The 19,824-nt window shown below is 50.3% G+C and overlaps 1 protein-coding gene and 1 long non-coding RNA gene across 51 annotated transcripts; one reads left to right on the forward strand and one right to left on the reverse strand.

The window, feature by feature from the left end:
* Window positions 1-3,055: 3,055 nt before the first annotated feature.
* On the forward strand, window positions 3,056-4,990 carry LOC127909944 (uncharacterized). 50 transcript variants are annotated; one of them, XR_008073128.1, is made up of 6 exons: window positions 3,060-3,123; window positions 3,344-3,587; window positions 3,786-3,939; window positions 4,030-4,097; window positions 4,166-4,255; window positions 4,326-4,990. It is a non-coding gene; the product is annotated as an uncharacterized LOC127909944 (long non-coding RNA). The 50 variants fall into 50 exon arrangements; XR_008073131.1 differs by having other exon boundaries at window positions 3,061-3,123; window positions 3,786-4,121; window positions 4,188-4,255; window positions 4,302-4,349; window positions 4,442-4,990; XR_008073125.1 differs by having other exon boundaries at window positions 3,056-3,123; window positions 3,654-3,807; window positions 3,852-4,143; window positions 4,232-4,990.
* A 1,180-nt stretch (window positions 4,991-6,170) lies between these two features.
* On the reverse strand, window positions 6,171-13,463 carry LOC127910092 (uncharacterized). The gene is made up of 3 exons (XM_052473148.1): window positions 12,966-13,463; window positions 8,358-12,146; window positions 6,171-6,182 (listed from the first exon to the last, which is right to left on the reverse strand). The coding sequence occupies exons 2-3, from the start codon at window positions 10,719-10,721 to the stop codon at window positions 6,171-6,173; spliced, it is 2,376 nt and encodes a 791-aa protein (XP_052329108.1). The 5' UTR covers window positions 10,722-12,146; window positions 12,966-13,463.
* Between the last annotated feature and the right edge of the window lie 6,361 nt (window positions 13,464-19,824).

Here is a 19,824-nt window from a genome sequence, read left to right on the forward strand (position 1 = left end):
TTAACGAGACCTTAATAAAACAAAATGAATCAAAAGAGACAGCTGGGCTGGGCTAAGACGTGCTCTATCCCCTGAAGATAAACCTTTTCAACACCACAAGAAACCTTTTTATTATTATTACAAATACACGTCTCTTCACTCTTTAATGCCTTCAGCATGAGGGAACACCAGGAGACCCTGTCATTTAGAGTACTGGTGTAATTTGGGAGCCAGGTGTATTTTTTTATCACATAACCTGTACTGTGGGCTATTGGTCTGCTGGGTAAAAGAAAGGAACCTGACATCCTCAAACACTGTGCACATTGTGGTACCGTCGAACAGCAAGCCGTGAAACTTCAACCTTCCAACTGTGTATCATCCCCCTCCATCTCTCACTCCCAGAGAAGGGAGCATCACAGCAGCCCAAAGCCTCCTTTCGGTGCCCCTTCTCTGGGGATTACCACAGCCTGGGGGTCCTGCTCTCAGGAATTTGGATCAAAAGCCTGTATCGCACATTCTACCCCTCCAGGAATGAAGGGAATTGAGAGAAGCGGAGAGGGGAGCCACTGATAAGTGAAGAAATATGGTCTGGACGACCTGCTGACAAATAGAGGATGGACATGACATAAGGGCATCTCAAATTGCACCCAAAGCCTTAGTCAAAAGTAGTGCACTATATAGGGAATATGGTGCCATTTGTTAGGCAGATTTGGTAGGTAGATCATTACTCATCATCAGTAGACAAAGCAGGGAGGAGAAATAACACTGGGTTACTCAAATGAGAGACTGGAAACACAACATTCAATTAAATAACTTTATTGAAACAAATTAATTCATAAGTTAGTCAAATTAGTTCTCAACAAGTAGTAGGCTTTTTATCATTTCACTTTTAGAAACCAAATCAGGTGTGAATTAGTAAATAAAAACAAAAAAAATCATCATTATTCCATTGATAACTTCATCAATCATTGAAATTGCATGGAAGACATTTTGTTAGCATTATTTTATTGCTTCGACGTGTTAATGTCCTTATAACAATGTTTCCTTTCATTAGAGGGATTTAAAGAAGTGAGGGAGGATGGATGGAATGTTGGAATGGCAGCAAGTCAGAGGGCCTGTCCCAAATGGCATCCTATTCCCTATATAGTGCACTACTTTTGAGCAGGGCCCTTCAGGCTCTGGGTCAACAGTAGTGCACCATAAGGAATAGGGTGCCATTTGGGATGAAGGCAGAGTGAGTGGTGTGATGGAATCCGTAAAGGTACAGAAAGAGAAGTGCATGCAGTAGAAGACTTGAGATTGGATCATGCATAGCATTCGTGTCGATTAGAATATCAGAGATGTGCGGATCTCAGTTCCTATAGATGCTAACGCCCCGTTAGAGGTGGCCAGGGCTCTGAGGTAGTTGTGTGGAAGCAATATGATCTACGTGACATGCGTATGAAGGGACAGTAATGTCACTGTGTGACGCTCAAGGTCATGCCTCCTGTCACAGTTTAAAATTGGACAGAATTTAAATACATAAGAGTTGCAATAGTTACATTTAAAAAATGTGCAATTGACATGTTCATCCCAGCATTGTGGGAAAAATAACATGTTGCTGTGTAATAAAGGGACTTGAGATCACAAAGGAAAATATACATTCCCTCAAACCAGTAGTTATATTTGTGTGATGTAATATGTAGCACATGGTTCTGTAATCTAGCCACTCAACACCATTGGCAGGAAGACCCAGAGGACCCCATTCATGTCACTCAGAGAAGAAAATATAAAGATATTCAACTCTAGAGACGAACACATTTCATGCGACACAGCGGTTTAATATAGATTCATGTGTTCTGTGTTGCTCAGAATGAACAATGAATTGGTTGGACTTTCAATCTGATGTCATTTGGGTTGTAGTTTAGGACAATAAGAAAAAGCTATTTACCATCCAACAATACAGTGCCTTAATGAACATGTTGTTGCCAAAGTACTGTAACAAAAGCACCTGATTGTGCCATTGAGTTAACTCCCAAGAGTCAAGTGTTTCTCAGAATCTCCAGTCGCTTTGAATGGAACATTTATGCACCTGAATCAACTAACTGCTGGCTTGATTGAACCAAATTAACTTGTCCAAGCCTCTCATGGGGCCATAGACTTTCTTGCACTGGCTTAAAACAGAACTGTGATTCTGAGAAAAATAAAATGTCCTCCATTGTTAGGGCAGGATGCAATTATGGATAACGACAGTCAAATCAATCGTTGAGCTCTGGGAATTGTTGTATAACGTGTGTGTGTGTGTGTGTGTGTGTGTGTGTGTGTGTGTGTGTGTGTGTGTGTGTGTGTGTGTGTGTGTGTGTGTGTGTGTGTGTGTGTGTGTGTGTGTGTGTGTGTGTGTGTGTGTGTGTGTGTGTGTGTGTGTGTGTGTGTGTGTGTGTGTCTGTGAGAGTGAGAGTGAGTGAGTGAGAGAGAGAGAGAGAGAGAGAGAGAGAGAGAGAGAGAGAGAGAGAGAGAGAGAGAGAGAGAGAGAGTGACATTCTCTAACTGGGAACAGTCACATGTGTCTTTGATTAGACAAAAGTGCTACATTTATTTGACATTTTTAAAGATATCATATCACAAACAAAATACAAATAGTGACTGAAATCTTACATTCGCTTTAAACAATCAAAAGCATTTAAAAAACACAATCATAGAAATGTGACATGTTCTTCTAGCTCTCAGAGGAGAAACAGTGGAGGTATGAACAAATAAGATTAAAAAATCAACACAACTTGAAACAAATGCCAGACAAAAAACATAGAAATAGGACAACTTTTCTGATTAGGTTTATTTCTGGATCCTCTTCAGGTGCCATAGTGTCCACTACAGTGTTCTCCAGTTCTGTCCATTAGAAAAACATTCCATACAGTATCTCTATGAGCGAACCATTGTTTAGGGTCAGTAAACCATGAACATATGGCTAAAGTGGATAAGCTATTCTAGATAACGCAAGAGGGGCTTCTGCATTGAATTCTGTCAGGGTAAGAGGGGAATTCTGTCAGGGTTACAGGTGAAATCTGCCAGGGTTAGAGGTGAAATCTGTCAGGGTAAGAGGGGAAATCTGCCAGGGTTAGAGGTGAAATCTGTCAGGGTTAGAGGTGAATTCTGCCAGGGTTAGAGGTGAATTCTGCCAGGGTTAGAGGTCAAATCTGTCAGGGTAAGAGGGGAATTCTGCCAGGGTTAGAGGTGAAATCTGTCAGGGTTAGAGGTGAATTCTGTCAGGTTTAGAGGTGAATTCTGCCAGGGTTAGAGGTGAATTCTGCCAGGGTTAGAGGTGAAATCTGCCAGGGTTAGAGGTGAAATCTGTCAGGGTTAGAGGTGAATTCTGCTAGGGTTAGAGGTGAAATCTGTCAGGGTTAGAGGTGAATTCTGCCAGGGTTAGAGGTGAATTCTGTCAGGGTAAGAGGGGAATTCTGTCAGGGTTAGAGGTGAAATCTGTCAGGGTTAGAGAGGTGAATTCTGTCAGGTTTAGAGGTGAATTCTGCCAGGGTTAGAGGTGAAATCTGTCAGGGTTAGAGGTGAATTCTGTCAGGGTTAGAGGTGAAATCTGTCAGGGTTAGAGGTGAATTCTGCCAGGGTTAGAGGTGAATTCTGTCAGGGTTAGAGGGGAATTCTGTCAGGGTTAGAGGGGAATTCTGTCAGGGTTAGAGGTGAATTCTGTCAGGGTTAGAGGTGAATTCTGTCAGGGTTAGAGGGGAATTCTGTCAGGGTTAGAGGTGAATTCTGTCAGGGTTAGAGGGGAATTCTGTCAGGGTTAGAGGGGAATTCTGTCAGGGTTAGAGGTGAATTCTGTCAGGGTTAGAGGTGAATTCTGTCAGGGTTAGAGGGGAATTCTGTCAGGGTTAGAGGGGAATTCTGTCAGGGTTAGAGGTGAGTTCTGCCAGGGTTAGAGGGGAATTCTGTCAGGGTTAGAGGTGAGTTCTGCCAGGGTTAGAGGTGAAATCTGTCAGGGTTAGAGGTGAATTCTGTCAGGGTTAGAGGTGAATTCTGTCAGGGTTAGAGGTGAAATCTGTCAGGGTTAGAGAGGTGAAATCTGTCAGGGTTAGAGGTGAATTCTGTCAGGGTTAGAGGTGAAATCTGTCAGGGTTAGAGAGGTGAAATCTGTCAGGGTTAGAGAGGTGAAATCTGTCAGGGTTAGAGGTGAAATCTGTCAGGGTTAGAGGTGAAATCTGTCAGGGTTAGAGGTGAAATCTGTCAGGGTTAGAGAGGTGAAATCTGTCAGGGTTAGAGGTGAAATCTGTCAGGGTTAGAGGTGAAATCTGTCAGGGTTAGAGGTGAAATCTGTCAGGGTTAGAGAGGTGAAATCTGTCAGGGTTAGAGAGGTGAAATCTGTCAGGGTTAGAGAGGTGAAATCTGTCAGGGTTAGAGGTGAAATCTGTCAGGGTTAGAGAGGTGAAATCTGTCAGGGTTAGAGAGGTGAAATCTGTCAGGGTTAGAGGTGAATTCTGCCAGGGTTAGAGGTGAAATCTGTCAGGGTTAGAGAGGTGAAATCTGTCAGGGTTAGAGAGGTGAAATCTGTCAGGGTTAGAGGTGAAATCTGTCAGGGTTAGAGAGGTGAAATCTGTCAGGGTTAGAGGTGAATTCTGTCAGGGTTAGAGGTGAATTCTGTCAGGGTTAGAGGTGAAATCTGTCAGGGTTAGAGAGGTGAATTCTGTCAGGGTTAGAGGTGAATTCTGTCAGGGTTAGAGGTGAAATCTGTCAGGGTTAGAGGTGAAATCTGTCAGGGTTAGAGGTGAATTCTGCCAGGGTTAGAGGTGAATTCTGTCAGGGTTAGAGGTGAATTCTGTCAGGGTTAGAGGTGAATTCTGTCAGGGTTAGAGGTGAAATCTGTCAGGGTTAGAGGTGAATTCTGTCAGGGTTAGAGGCAGTAAAGGAGTCGTTATAAGGTCGAACTGTTGGCTAAAATGCATGCATATATAAGCGAGGCTACAGTACCAGAGATCATGCTTCTGACATGGATGGATGCCTCCCAGGCATTATCTTAACAGCCACCACCTGACCGTGCCATTAAGCATTCACATGACTGGCTACAGAACAACAACAGTAGAAGTTGAGAAGGTGCCTGTGTCGGGGTGAACCAACTAGAAAATAGTTCTCTCTTTATCTCCAATGAGAGAAACTAAGGCTCTGGTCCAACATCCAGACTAGCACACTGCTTTGAAGCTATTATGGTTGGTGTATGCCTTCTAAGTAGCGCGCTAGTGTCGATGTTTGGAACATAGCTGATGTAGTTGATTGGTTTGGAATACACCTCATCATAGACATGAGCTGATTGGCCCACCTAAACCAGCTGACATGAAACACAGGAGTGAGATACTGCGCAACAAAGACTGATGAGTATTGATACAGAGAGAGGGACACAACCCTCTAATATCTGACCAGGGATCAGTGTTGTCTTACCCTTTGGTCTGGTCTGAGGAGCATGCATGCCTGAGGGGTGGGCTTCAAGGGAGAGGTTTTTAAAGGGATCAATAGGTAGAAAACATACAATATCCCTGTTCACCTGACCCTGTGTGAAGAAGTGTATAAAGTATCTTGCGAATGCCATGAGGGAATGCTAGAGAGAGAGAACGAGAGAGTGCCCATTCCAGAACTCAGATTGTGAAAATAAAGAGCCTTCCTTCTTGTCAGTCTGTTTCTCCCTATAATACAAGACCATATTGACTTTATTAAAGAAAGAGTGACTTCCTTTTCTTTCTTGTAAAGTGGGCTTATTGCAGAGAGAATCATGAATCAGGGGAATGTGGTAGAGTGGCATGGATGTACTTCAATGAAGGATGAAATAAGTGTCACATACATGTGAAGCCTGAGTTCTTCTCTTGTCGTAACCTAGTCAGTCACTTTCTTTTCAGGACAACATACTGCTAATGAAAACGAGGGAAGAACGAGTACCATGTAACAACCTGGACAAGAGGGCAAAGTGAGAGAGCTGATGTTTTGGTGAAACGTTTGTTGGTTTCGTCTTTCCATCCATGTCAAGTCATCCATTTTGGGATCTGGGTAGCCCCACAGGAGTAGAGGTGGACATGAAGTCTTTGCAGTGCCTCGGATAGAGGGTTGAGTTGAGCTGTGGTCAGTATGGTGGGGACGTGAGGTGAGGAGGGGACAGCAAAGACCCCGGGCACACAGTACATTCATCAGAAGCTCAGAGACAGTCTCCCATAGCATCAGATGAGAGCCTGACAAACAAGAACTGAAATTACCCTGAAACAAAAGTCCTGAATGTTGGAGAGCTGCAGCAGTTCTTCACTCATTCATCTGGAAGTTTACTGATTACAAACAAATAAAGCAGGAGAAGAAATAAATATTACTGATACCAGAACACAGAATCTGGTAAAAAATGTACAAAAAACCCAACTTTGTTAAAAGTTCATATCTATACTTGCAGGTTTAGGAACATGCATAGATAGATACAGTATGTTTTACGTTGTTGTTGAGTGAAACTGGTTCGGTTTTGTTGTCAAGTAGTAGTCATTACGCTCTTATTTCTTCTTCTTTTACCACAGAGGAACTGAGACAGAGAGGAACTGAGACAGAGAGGAACTGAGACAGAGGGGAACTGAGACAGAGAGGGACTGAGACAGAGTGGAACTGAGACAGAGAGGGACTGAGACAGAGGGGAACTGAGACAGAGAGGAACTGAGACAGAGGGGAACTGAGACAGAGAGGAACTGAGACAGAGAGGAACTGAGACAGAGAGGAACTGAGACAGAGAGGGACTGAGACAGAGGGGAACTGAGACAGAGAGGGACTGAGACAGAGAGGAACTGAGACAGAGAGGAACTGAGACAGAGAGGAACTGAGACAGAGAGGAACTGAGACAGAGGAACTGAGACAGAGTGGAACTGAGACAGAGAGGAACTGAGACAGAGAGGAACTGAGACAGAGGGGAACTGAGACAGAAAGGAACTGAGACAGAGAGGAACTGAGACAGAGAGGAACTGAGACAGAGTGGAACTGAGACAGAGTGGAACTGAGACAGAGAGGAACTGAGACAGAGAGGAACTGAGACAGAGGAACTGAGACAGAAAGGAACTGAGACAGAAAGGAACTGAGACAGAGAGGAACTGAGACAGAGGGGAACTGAGACAGAGAGGAACTGAGACAGAAAGGAACTGAGACAGAGAGGAACTGAGACAGAGGGAACTGAGACAGAGAGGGACTGAGACAGAGTGGAACTGAGACAGAGAGGGACTGAGACAGAGGGAACTGAGACAGAGGGGAACTGAGACAGAGGGAACTGAGACAGAGGGGAACTGAGACAGAGAGGAACTGAGACAGAGAGGAACTGAGACAGAGAGGAACTGAGACAGAGAGGGACTGAGACAGAGGGGAACTGAGACAGAAAGGAACTGAGACAGAGAGGAACTGAGACAGAGAGGGACTGAGACAGAGGGGAACTGAGACAGAGAGGAACTGAGACAGAGAGGAACTGAGACAGAGAGGAACTGAGACAGAGGGGAACTGAGACAGAGAGGAACTGAGACAGAGAGGAACTGAGACAGAGGGAACTGAGACAGAGAGGAACTGAGACAGAGAGGAACTGAGACAGAGAGGAACTGAGACAGAGAGGAACTGAGACAGAGGGGAACTGAGACAGAGAGGAACTGAGACAGAGAGGAACTGAGACAGAGAGGAACTGAGACAGAGGGGAACTGAGACAGAGAGGAACTGAGACAGAGAGGAACTGAGACAGAGAGGAACTGAGACAGAGAGGGACTGAGACAGAGGGGAACTGAGACAGAAAGGAACTGAGACAGAGAGGAACTGAGACAGAGAGGAACTGAGACAGAGAGGGACTGAGACAGAGGGGAACTGAGACAGAGAGGAACTGAGACAGAGAGGAACTGAGACAGAGAGGAACTGAGACAGAGAGGAACTGAGACAGAGAGGGACTGAGACAGAGAGGAACTGAGACTGAGAGGAACTGAGACAGAGAGGAACTGAGACAGAGTGGAACTGAGACAGAGAGGAACTGAGACAGAGAGGGACTGAGACAGAGAGGAACTGAGACAGAGTGGAACTGAGACAGAGAGGAACTGAGACAGAGTGGAACTGAGACAGAGGGGAACTGAGACAGAGAGGAACTGAGACAGAGAGGGACTGAGACAGAGAGGAACTGAGACAGAGAGGAACTGAGACAGAGTGGAACTGAGACAGAGTGGAACTGAGACAGAGAGGAACTGAGACAGAGAGGAACTGAGACAGAGGGGAACTGAGACAGAAAGGAACTGAGACAGAAAGGAACTGAGACAGAGACAGAGGGAACTGAGACAGAGAGGAACTGAGACAGAGAGGAACTGAGACAGAGGGAACTGAGACAGAGGGGAACTGAGACAGAGAGGGACTGAGACAGAGTGGAACTGAGACAGGAACTGAGACAGAGGGGAACTGAGACAGAGAGGAACTGAGACAGAGGGGAACTGAGACAGAGAGGGACTGAGACAGAGTGGAACTGAGACAGAGAGGAACTGAGACAGAGAGGGACTGAGACAGAGAGGAACTGAGACAGAGTGGAACTGAGACAGAGAGGAACTGAGACAGAGTGGAACTGAGACAGAGGGGAACTGAGACAGAGAGGAACTGAGACAGAGGGGAACTGAGACAGAGGGGAACTGAGACAGAGAGGGACTGAGACAGAGGGGAACTGAGACAGAGAGGAACTGAGACAGAGAGGAACTGAGACAGAGGGGAACTGAGACAGAGGGGAACTGAGACAGAGAGGGACTGAGACAGAGTGGAACTGAGACAGAGAGGGACTGAGACAGAGGGGAACTGAGACAGAGAGGAACTGAGACAGAGGGGAACTGAGACAGAGAGGGACTGAGACAGAGTGGAACTGAGACAGAGGGGAACTGAGACAGAGAGGAACTGAGACAGAGGGGAACTGAGACAGAGGGGAACTGAGACAGAGAGGGACTGAGACAGAGGGGAACTGAGACAGAGAGGGACTGAGACAGAGGGGAACTGAGACAGAGAGGGACTGAGACAGAGGGGAACTGAGACAGAGAGGGACTGAGACAGAGGGGAACTGAGACAGAGAGGGACTGAGACAGAGAGGGACTGAGACAGAGAGGGACTGAGACAGAGGGGAACTGAGACAGAGAGGGACTGAGACAGAGGGGAACTGAGACAGAGAGAAACTGAGACAGAGAGGAACTGAGACAGAGAGGAACTGAGACAGAGAGGAACTGAGACAGAGAGGAACTGAGACAGAGAGGAACTGAGACAGAGTGGAACTGAGACAGAGAGGAACTGAGACAGAGAGGAACTGTTCTCTCTGGTGGCCAGTGTCCATGTTCCCACTGGTGGCCAGTGTCTATGTACCCTCTGGTGACCAGTGTCCATGTCCCCTCTGGTGGCCAGTGTCCATGTTCCCTCTGGTGGCCAGTGTCCATGTCCCCTCTGGTGGCCAGTGTCCATGTCCCCTCTGGTGGCCAGTGTCCATGTCCCCTCTGGTGGCCAGTGTCCATGTCCCCTCTGGTGGCCAGTGTCCATGTCCCCTCTGGTGGCCAGTGTCCATGTCCCCTCTGGTGGCCAGTGTCCATGTCCCCTCTGGTGGCCAGTGTCCATGTTCCCTCTGGTGGCCAGTGTCCATGTTCCCTCTGGTGGCCAGTGTCCATGTTCCCTCTGGTGGCCAGTGTCCATGTTCCCTCTGGTGGCCAGTGTCCATGTTCCCTCTGGTGGCCAGTGTCCATGTTCCCTCTGGTGGCCAGTGTCCATGTTCCCTCTGGTGGCCAGTGTCCATGTTCCCTCTGGTGGCCAGTGTCCATGCTCCCTCTGGTGGCCAGTGTCCATGTCCCCTCTGGTGGCCAGTGTCCATGTCCCCTCTGGTGGCCAGTGTCCATGTCCCCTCTGGTGGCCAGTGTCCATGTTCCCTCTGGTGGCCAGTGTCCATGTTCCCTCTGGTGGCCAGTGTCCATGTTCCCTCTGGTGGCCAGTGTCCATGTTCCCTCTGGTGGCCAGTGTCCATGCTCCCTCTGGTGGCCAGTGTCCATGCTCCCTCTGGTGGCCAGTGTCCATGCTCCCTCTGGTGGCCAGTGTCCATGCTCCCTCTGGTGGCCAGTGTCCATGCACCCTCTGGTGGCCAGTGTCCATGTACCCTCTGGTGTCCAGTGACTATGTTCCCTCTGGTGGCCAGTGTCCATGTTCCCTCTGGTGGCCAGTGTCCATGTTCCCTCTGGTGGCCAGTGTCCATGTTCCCTCTGGTGGCCAGTGTCCATGTTCCCTCTGGTGGCCAGTGTCCATGTTCCCTCTGGTGGCCAGTGTCCATGTTCCCTCTGGTGGCCAGTGTCCATGTTCCCTCTGGTGGCCAGTGTCCATGTTCCCTCTGGTGGCCAGTGTCCATGTTCCCTCTGGTGGCCAGTGTCCATGTTCCCTCTGGTGGCCAGTGTCCATGTTCCCTCTGGTGGCCAGTGTCCATGTTCCCTCTGGTGGCCAGTGTCCATGTTCCCTCTGGTGGCCAGTGTCCATGCTCCCTCTGGTGGCCAGTGTCCATGCTCCCTCTGGTGGCCAGTGTCCATGCTCCCTCTGGTGGCCAGTGTCCATGTTCCCTCTGGTGGCCAGTGTCCATGTTCCCTCTGGTGACCAGTGTCCATGTTCCCTCTGGTGGCCAGTGTCCATGTTGTATCTGGTGGCCAGTGCCTATATGTTAAATACTCCACAGGTCCACTGGCTATGTTTGCTTGAGGATGGGTTAGGTTGGTTAGGACTATCATGGAGAGATGAGGATGGAGAGAACATGGAGGAGAAGGGGATAATGGGAGGAAGGTGTGGGTGAAAACAGAGGTGAGGGTGGTAAGGGTTGATGGGTGCTGCTTTGGAAATAGAGCAGTGCTGAGCGATTAGTGCTTTTTGAGATCGGTCGGTTTCAGTTCCATTATTAAAAAATAATTCGGGTTTTCGATTTCGATAATTTTTTTAAACATGAAATGCACTATGCATTATGTGGGTTGAATGCTATACCAATACAGAATAAAACATTTAATAAAAGTTCCATGATGGTAGTGACAGCCCATTACTGCAGCCTGGGGCAGCAGGTAGTCTAGTGCTTAGAGCATTGGACTTGTAACTGAAAAGTTGCAAGATTGAATCCCCGAGCTGACAAGGTAAAAATCTGTCGTTCTGCTCCTGAACAAGGCAACTAACCCACTGTTCCTAGGCTGTCGTTGAAAATAAGAATTTGTTCTTAACTGACTTGCCTAGTTAAATAAAAAGGAATTAACCATCATTTAGTCACATTACCTTACTAAAATATTTAAGTTGTGTAAATTACATTTGTTTAATTTTACGACTATTATTTAATTCCAAGTCTTCCTCATCTATGCTGTCTGACAAAATCACTATTTTAGTTGTTTTTTAAAGTGAGAACACCTGCTCTTTCCATGATGAAGACTGGCCAGGTGAATTCAGGTGAAAGTCTTGACCCTTTATTGATGGTGCCTGTTAAATCCACTTTAATCAGTGTAGATGAAGGAGAGGAGACAGGTTAAAGAAGGATTTCTAAGCCTTGAGACAATTGAAACATGTATTGTGTGTGTGTGTGTCATTCACAGGGTGAATGTTCAAGACAAAAGATTGAAGTGCCTTTGAACGGGGTATGGTAGTAGGTGCCAGGCGCACAGGTTTGAGTGTGTCAAGAGTTCAACAGTTTCCCACATGTATCAAGAATGGTCCACCACCCAAAGGAAATCCAGCCAACATGACAACTGTGGGAAGCATTGCAGCTTTACCCCGATGAAGACAGCTTGGCTGTCGAAACGTTGGTTATTACATTATTGCGTCTGAGCTCCTAGAGTTTGCATCTCTCCTTTTCTTTTTCAAGTGTTCTACTCCGCTAGCCAGCACCTCTCCTAAACAGGTGTTCTACTCCGTTAGCCAGCACCTCTCCTAAACAGGTGTTCTACTCCGTTAGCCAGCACCTCTCCTAAACAGGTGTTCTACTCCGTTAGCCAGCACCTCTCCTAAACAGGTGTTCTACTCTGCTAGCCAGCACCTCTCCTAAACAGGTGTTCTACTCCGTTAGCCAGCACCTCTCCTAAACAGGTGTTCTACTCCGTTAGCCAGCACCTCTCCTAAACAGGTGTTCTACTCTGCTAGCCAGCACCTCTCCTAAACAGGTGTTCTACTCCGTTAGCCAGCACCTCTCCTAAACAGGTGTTCTACTAGCCAGCACCTCTCCTAAACAGGTGTTAGCCAGCACCTCTCCTAAACAGGTGTTCTACTCCGCTAGCCAGCCAGCACCTCTCCTAAACAGGTGTTCTACTCCGTTAGCCAGCACCTCTCCTAAACAGGTGTTCTACTCCGCTAGCCAGCACCTCTCCTAAACAGGTGTTCTACTCCGTTAGCCAGCACCTCTCCTAAACAGGTGTTCTACTCCGCTAGCCAGCACCTCTCCTAAACAGGTGTTCTACTCCGTTAGCCAGCACCTCTCCTAAACAGGTGTTCTACTCCGCTAGCCAGCACCTCTCCTAAACAGGTGTTCTACTCCGCTAGCCAGCACCTCTCCTAAACAGGTGTTCTACTCCGTTAGCCAGCACCTCTCCTAAACAGGTGTTCTACTCCGCTAGCCAGCACCTCTCCTAAACAGGTGTTCTACTCCGCTAGCCAGCACCTCTCCTAAACAGGTGTTCTACTCCGCTAGCCAGCACCTCTCCTAAACAGGTGTTCTACTCCGCTAGCCAGCACACCTCGCCTAAACAGGTGTTCTACTCCGCTAGCCAGCACCTCTCCTAAACAGGTGTTCTACTCCGCTAGCCAGCACCTCTCCTAAACAGGTGTTCTACTCGTTAGCCAGCCAGCACATAGCCAGCACCTCTCCTAAACAGGTGTTCTACTCCGCTAGCCAGCACCTCTCCTAAACAGGTGTTCTCCTCCGCTAGCCAGCACCTCGCCTAAACAGGTGTTCTACTCCGCTAGCCAGCACCTCGCCTAAACAGGTGTTCTACTCCGCTAGCCAGCACCTCTCCTAAACAGGTGTTCTACTCCGCTAGCCAGCACCTCTCCTAAACAGGTGTTCTACTCCGCTAGCCAGCACCTCTCCTAAACAGGTGTTCTACTCCGCTAGCCAGCACCTCGCCTAAACAGGTGTTCTACTCCGCTAGCCAGCACCTCGCCTAAACAGGTGTTCTACTCCGCTAGCCAGCACCTCGCCTAAACAGGTGTTCTACTCCGCTAGCCAGCACATCGCCTAAACAGGTGTTCTACTCCGCTAGCCAGCACCTCGCCTAAACAGGTGTTCTACTCCGCTAGCCAGCACATCGCCTAAACAGGTGTTCTACTCCGCTAGCCAGCACCTCGCCTAAACAGGTGTTCTACTCCGCTAGCCAGCACCTCGGCTAAACAGGTGTTCTACTCCGCTAGCCAGCACCTCTCCTAAACAGGTGTTCTACTCCGCTAGCCAGCACCTCGCCTAAACAGGTGTTCTACTCCGCTAGCCAGCACCTCGCCTAAACAGGTGTTCTACTCCGCTAGCCAGCACATCTCCTAAACAGGTGTTCTACTCCGCTAGCCAGCAGCTCTCCTAAACAGGTGTTCTACTCCGCTAGCCAGCACCTCTCCTAAACAGGTGTTCTACTCCGCTAGCCAGCACCTCTCCTAAACAGGTGTTCTACTCCGCTAGCCAGCACCTCTCCTAAACAGGTGTTCTACTCCGCTAGCCAGCACCTCTCCTAAACAGGTGTTCTACTCCGCTAGGTGCCAGCACCTCTCCTAAACAGGTGTTCTACTCCGCTAGCCAGCACCTCAGCACCCTAAACAGGTGTTCTACTCCGCTAGCCAGCACCTCTCCTAAACAGGTGTTCTACTCAGGTGCTAGCCAGCACCTCTCCTAAACAGGTGTTCTACTCCGCTCAGCACCTCTCCTAAACAGGTGTTCTACTCCGCTAGCCAGCACCTCTCCTAAACAGGTGTTCTACTCCGCTAGCCAGCACCTCTCCTAAACAGGTGTTCTACTCCGCTAGCCAGCACCTCAGCCTAAACAGGTGTTCTACTCCGCTAGCCAGCACCTCGCCTAAACAGGTGTTCTACTCCGCTAGCCAGCACCTCTCCTAAACAGGTGTTCTACTCCGCTAGCCAGCACCTCGCCTAAACAGGTGTTCTACTCCGCTAGCCAGCACCTCGCCTAAACAGGTGTTCTACTCCGCTAGCCAGCACATCGCCTAAACAGGTGTTCTACTCCGCTAGCCAGCACCTCTCCTAAACAGGTGTTCTACTCCGCTAGCCAGCACCTCGCCTAAACAGGTGTTCTACTCCGCTAGCCAGCACCTCGCCTAAACAGGTGTTCTCCTCCGCTAGCCAGCACCTCGCCTAAACAGGTGTTCTACTCCGCTAGCCAGCACCTCGCCTAAACAGGTGTTCTACTCCGCTAAACAGGTGCCAGCACATCGCCTAAACAGGCCAGCACCTCGCCTAAACAGGTGTTCTACTCCGCTAGCCAGCACATCGCCTAAACAGGTGTTCTACTCCGCTAGCCAGCACCTCGCCTAAACAGGTGTTCTACTCCGCTAGCCAGCACCTCTCCTAAACAGGTGTTCTACTCCGCTAGCCAGCACCTCGCCTAAACAGGTGTTCTACTCCGCTAGCCAGCCAGCTAAACCTCGCCTAAACAGGTGTTCTACTCCGCTAGCCAGCTAAACAGGTGCACCTAGCCAGCACCTCCTAAACAGGTGTTCTACTCCGCTAGCCAGCACCTCGCCTAAACAGGTGTTCTCTCCGCTAGCCAGCACATCGCCTAAACAGGTGTTCTACCGCTAGCCAGCACCTCGCCTAAACAGGTGTTCTACTCCGCTAGCCAGCACATCGCCTAAACAGGTGTTCTACTCCGCTAGCCAGCACCTCGCCTAAACAGGTGTTCTTCCGCTAGCCAGCACCTCTCTAAACAGGTGTTCTAGCCAGCAGCTCGCCTAAACAGGTGTTCTACTCCGCTAGCCAGCACCTCGCCTAAACAGGTGTTCTACTCCGCTAGCCAGCACCTCGCCTAAACAGCCAGCACATCGCCTAAACAGGTGTTCTACTCCGCTAGCCAGCACCTCGCCTAAACAGGTGTTCTACTCCGCTAGCCAGCACATCGCCTAAACAGGTGTTCTACTCCGCTAGCCAGCACTCGCCTAAACAGGTGTTCTACTCCGCTAGCCAGCACCTCGCCTAAACAGGTGTTCTACTCCGCTAGCCAGCACCTCGCCTAAACAGGTGTTCTACTCCGCTAGCCAGCACCTCTCCTAAACAGGTGTTCTACTCCGCTAGCCAGCACCTCTCCTAAACAGGTGTTCTACTCCGCTAGCCAGCACATCGCCTAAACAGGTGTTCTACTCCGCTAGCCAGCACCTCGCCTAAACAGGTGTTCTACTCCGCTAGCCAGCACATCGCCTAAACAGGTGTTCTACTCCGCTAGCCAGCACCTCGCCTAAACAGGTGTTCTACTCCGCTAGCCAGCACATCGCCTAAACAGGTGTTCTACTCCGCTAGCCAGCACATCGCCTAAACAGGTGTTCTACTCCGCTAGCCAGCACCTCGCCTAAACAGGTGTTCTACTCCGCTAGCCAGCACCTCGCCTAAACAGGTGTTCTACTCCGCTAGCCAGCACATCGCCTAAACAGGTGTTCTACTCCGCTAGCCAGCACATCGCCTAAACAGGTGTTCTACTCCGCTAGCCAGCACATCGCCTAAACAGGTGTTCTACTCCGCTAGCCAACACCGCTCCAGCACCTCCTAAACAGGTGTTCTACTCCGCTAGCCAGCACATCGCCTAAACAGGTGTTCTACTCCGCTAGCCAGCACCTCGCCTAAACAGGTGTTCTACTCCGCTAGCCAGCACCTCGCCTAAACAGGTGTTCTACTCCGCCAGCCAGTTCTACTCCGCTAGCCAGCACCTCTCCTAAACAGGTGTTCTACTCCGCTAGCCAGCACCTCGCCTAAACAGGTGTTCTAGCCAGCACATCCTAAACAGGTGTTCTAGCCAGCACCTCTCCTAAACAGGTGTTCTACTCCGCTAGCCAGCACATCGCCTAAACAGGTGTTCTACTCCGCTAGCCAGCACCTCGCCTAAACAGGTGTTCTACTCCGCTAGCCAGCACCTCGCCTAAACAGGTGTTCTACTCCGCTAGCCAGCACCTCTCCTAAACAGGTGTTCTACTCCGCTAGCCAGCACCTCTCCTAAACAGGTGTTCTACTCCGCTAGCCAGCACCTCGCCTAAACAGGTGTTCTACTCCGCTAGCCAGCACCTCGCCTAAACAGGTGTTCTACTCCGCTAGCCAGCACCTCGCCTAAACAGGTGTTCTACTCCGCTAGCCAGCACCTCGCCTAAACAGGTGTTCTACTCCGCTAGCCAGCACCTCGCCTAAACAGGTGTTCTACTCCGCTAGCCAGCACCTCGCCTAAACAGGTGTTCTACTCCGCTAGCCAGCACCTCTCCTAAACAGGTGTTCTACTCCGCTAGCCAGCACCTCGCCTAAACAGGTGTTCTACTCCGCTAGCCAGCACCTCGCCAGCCTAAACAGGTGTTCTACTCCGCTAGCCAGCACCTCGCCTAAACAGGTGTTCTACTCCGCTAGCCAGCACCTCGCCTAAACAGGTGTTCTACTCCGCTAGCCAGCACCTCGCCTAAACAGGTGTTCTACTCCGCTAGCCAGCACCTCGCCTAAACAGGTGTTCTACTAGCCAGCTAGCCAGCACTCGCCTAAACAGGTGTTCTACTCCGCTAGCCAGCACATCGCCTAAACAGGTGTTCTACTCCGCTAGCCAGCACATCGCCTAAACAGGTGTTCTACTCCGCTAGCCAGCACCTCGCCTAAACAGGTGTTCTACTCCGCTAGCCAGCACCTCGCCTAAACAGGTGTTCTACTCCGCTAGCCAGCACCTCGCCTAAACAGGTGTTCTACTCCGCTAGCCAGCACATCGCCTAAACAGGTGTTCTACTCCGCCGCCAGCACCGCCTAAACAGGTGTTCTACTCCGCTAGCCAGCACCTCGCCTAAACAGGTGTTCTACTCGCCTAAACCGCTAGCCAGCACCTCGCCTAAACAGGTGTTCTACTCCGCTAGCCAGCACCTCGCCTAAACAGGTGTTCTACTCCGCTAGCCAGCACCTCGCCTAAACAGGTGTTCTACTCCGCTAGCCAGCACCTCGCCTAAACAGGTGTTCTACTCCGCTAGCCAGCACATCGCCTAAACAGGTGTTCTACTCCGCTAGCCAGCACCTCGCCTAAACAGGTGTTCTACTCCGCTAGCCAGCACCTCGCCTAAACAGGTGTTCTACTCCGCTAGCCAGCACCTCGCCTAAACAGGTGTTCTCCCTCCGCTAGCCAGCACCTCGCCTAAACAGGTGTTCTACTCCGCTAGCCAGCACCTCGCCTAAACAGGTGTTCTCCTCAGCTAGCCAGCACCTCGCCTAAACAGGTGTTCTACTCCGCTAGCCAGCACATCGCCTAAACAGGTGTTCTACTCCGCTAGCCAGCACCTAAACAGGTGTTCTACTCCGCTAGCCAGCACATCGCCTAAACAGGTGTTCTACTCCGCTAGCCAGCACCTCGCCTAAACAGGTGTTCTACTCCGCTAGCCAGCACCTCGCCTAAACAGGTGTTCTACTCCGCTAGCCAGCACCTCGCCTAAACAGGTGTTCTACTCCGCTAGCCAGCACATCGCCTAAACAGGTGTTCTACTCCGCTAGCCAGCACCTCGCCTAAACAGGTGTTCTACTCCGCTAGCCAGCACATCGCCTAAACAGGTGTTCTACTCCGCTAGCCAGCACATCGCCTAAACAGGTGTTCTACTCCGCTAGCCAGCACCTCTCCTAAACAGGTGTTCTACTCCGCTAGCCAGCACCTCGCCTAAACAGGTGTTCTACTCCGCTAGCCAGCACCTCTCCTAAACAGGTGTTCTCCTCTAAACAGGTGTTCTACTCCGCTAGCCAGCACCTCCTAAACAGGTGTTCTACTCCGCTAGCCAGCACCTCGCCTAAACAGGTGTTCTACTCCGCTAGCCAGCACCTCGCCTAAACAGGTGTTCTACTCCGCTAGCCAGCACATCGCCTAAACAGGTGTTCTACTCCGCTAGCCAGCACATCGCCTAAACAGGTGTTCTACTCCGCTAGCCAGCACCTCGCCTAAACAGGTGTTCTACTCCGCTAGCCAGCACCTCGCCTAAACAGGTGTTCTACTCCGCTAGCCAGCACCTCGCCTAAACAGGTGTTCTACTCCGCTAGCCAGCACCTCGCCTAAACAGGTGTTCTACTCCGCTAGCCAGCACCTCGCCTAAACAGGTGTTCTACTCCGCTAGCCAGCACCTCGCCTAAACAGGTGTTCTACTCCGCTAGCCAGCACCTCGCCTAAACAGGTGTTCTACTCCGCTAGCCAGCACATCGCCTAAACAGGTGTTCTACTCCGCTAGCCAGCACATCGCCTAAACAGGTGTTCTCCGCTAGCCAGCACTCCTAAACAGGTGCTAGCCAGCACCTCGCCTAAACAGGTGTTCTACTCCGGCCAGCACCTCGCCTAAACAGGTGTTCTACTCCGCTAGCCAGCACTCAGCCTAAACAGGTGTTCTACTCCGCTAGCCAGCACTCGCCTAAACAGGTGTTCTACTCAGCTAGCCAGCACCTCGCCTAAACAGGTGTTCTACTCCGCTAGCCAGCACATCGCCTAAACAGGTGTTCTACTCCGCTAGCCAGCACATCGCCTAAACAGGTGTTCTACTCCGCTAGCCAGCACCTCGCCTAAACAGGTGTTCTACTCCGCTAGCCAGCACCTCGCCTAAACAGGTGTTCTACTCCGCTAGCCAGCACCTCGCCTAAACAGGTGTTCTCCTCCAGCTAGCCAGCACCTCGCCTAAACAGGTGTTCTACTCCGCTAGCCAGCACATCGCCTAAACAGGTGTTCTACTCCGCTAGCCAGCACATCGCCTAAACAGGTGTTCTACTCCGCTAGCCAGCACATCGCCTAAACAGGTGTTCTACTCCGCTAGCCAGCACATCGCCTAAACAGGTGTTCTACTCCGCTAGCCAGCACATCGCCTAAACAGGTGTTCTACTCCGCTAGCCAGCACCTCGCCTAAACAGGTGTTCTACTCCGCTAGCCAGCACCTCGCCTAAACAGGTGTTCTACTCCGCTAGCCAGCACCTCGCCTAAACAGGTGTTCTACTCCGCTAGCCAGCACATCGCCTAAACAGGTGTTCTACTCCGCTAGCCAGCACATCGCCTAAACAGGTGTTCTACTCCGCTAGCCAGCACCTCGCCTAAACAGGTGTTCTACTAGCCAGCTAGCCAGCACATCGCCTAAACAGGTGTTCTACTAGCCAGCTAAACAGCCAGCAGCCAGCACATCGGCCTAAACAGGTGTTCTACTCCGCTAGCCAGCACCTCGCCTAAACAGGTGTTCTACTCCGCTAGCCAGCACCTCGCCTAAACAGGTGTTCTACTCCGCTAGCCAGCACCTCTCCTAAACAGGTGTTCTTCTCTCTCCTAAACAGGTGTTCTACTCCGCTAGCCAGCACCTCGCCTAAACAGGTGTTCTACTCCGCTAGCCAGCACCTCACCTAAACAGGTGTTCTACTCCGCTAGCCAGCACCTCGCCTAAACAGGTGTTCTACTCCGCTAGCCAGCACCTCGCCTAAACAGGTGTTCTACTCCGCTAGCCAGCACCTCGCCTAAACAGGTGTTCTACTCCGCTAGCCAGCACCTCTCCTAAACAGGTGTTCTACTCCGCTAGCCAGCACCTCGCCTAAACAGGTGTTCTACTCCGCTAGCCAGCACCTCGCCTAAACAGGTGTTCTACTCCGCTAGCCAGCACCTCTCCTAAACAGGTGTTCTCTCCACTAGCCAGCACCTCG

The sequence above is a fragment of the Oncorhynchus keta genome, chromosome 20 (assembly GCF_023373465.1).
Source record: "Oncorhynchus keta strain PuntledgeMale-10-30-2019 chromosome 20, Oket_V2, whole genome shotgun sequence".
NCBI classification, from domain to species: Eukaryota; Metazoa; Chordata; class Actinopteri; order Salmoniformes; family Salmonidae; genus Oncorhynchus; species Oncorhynchus keta.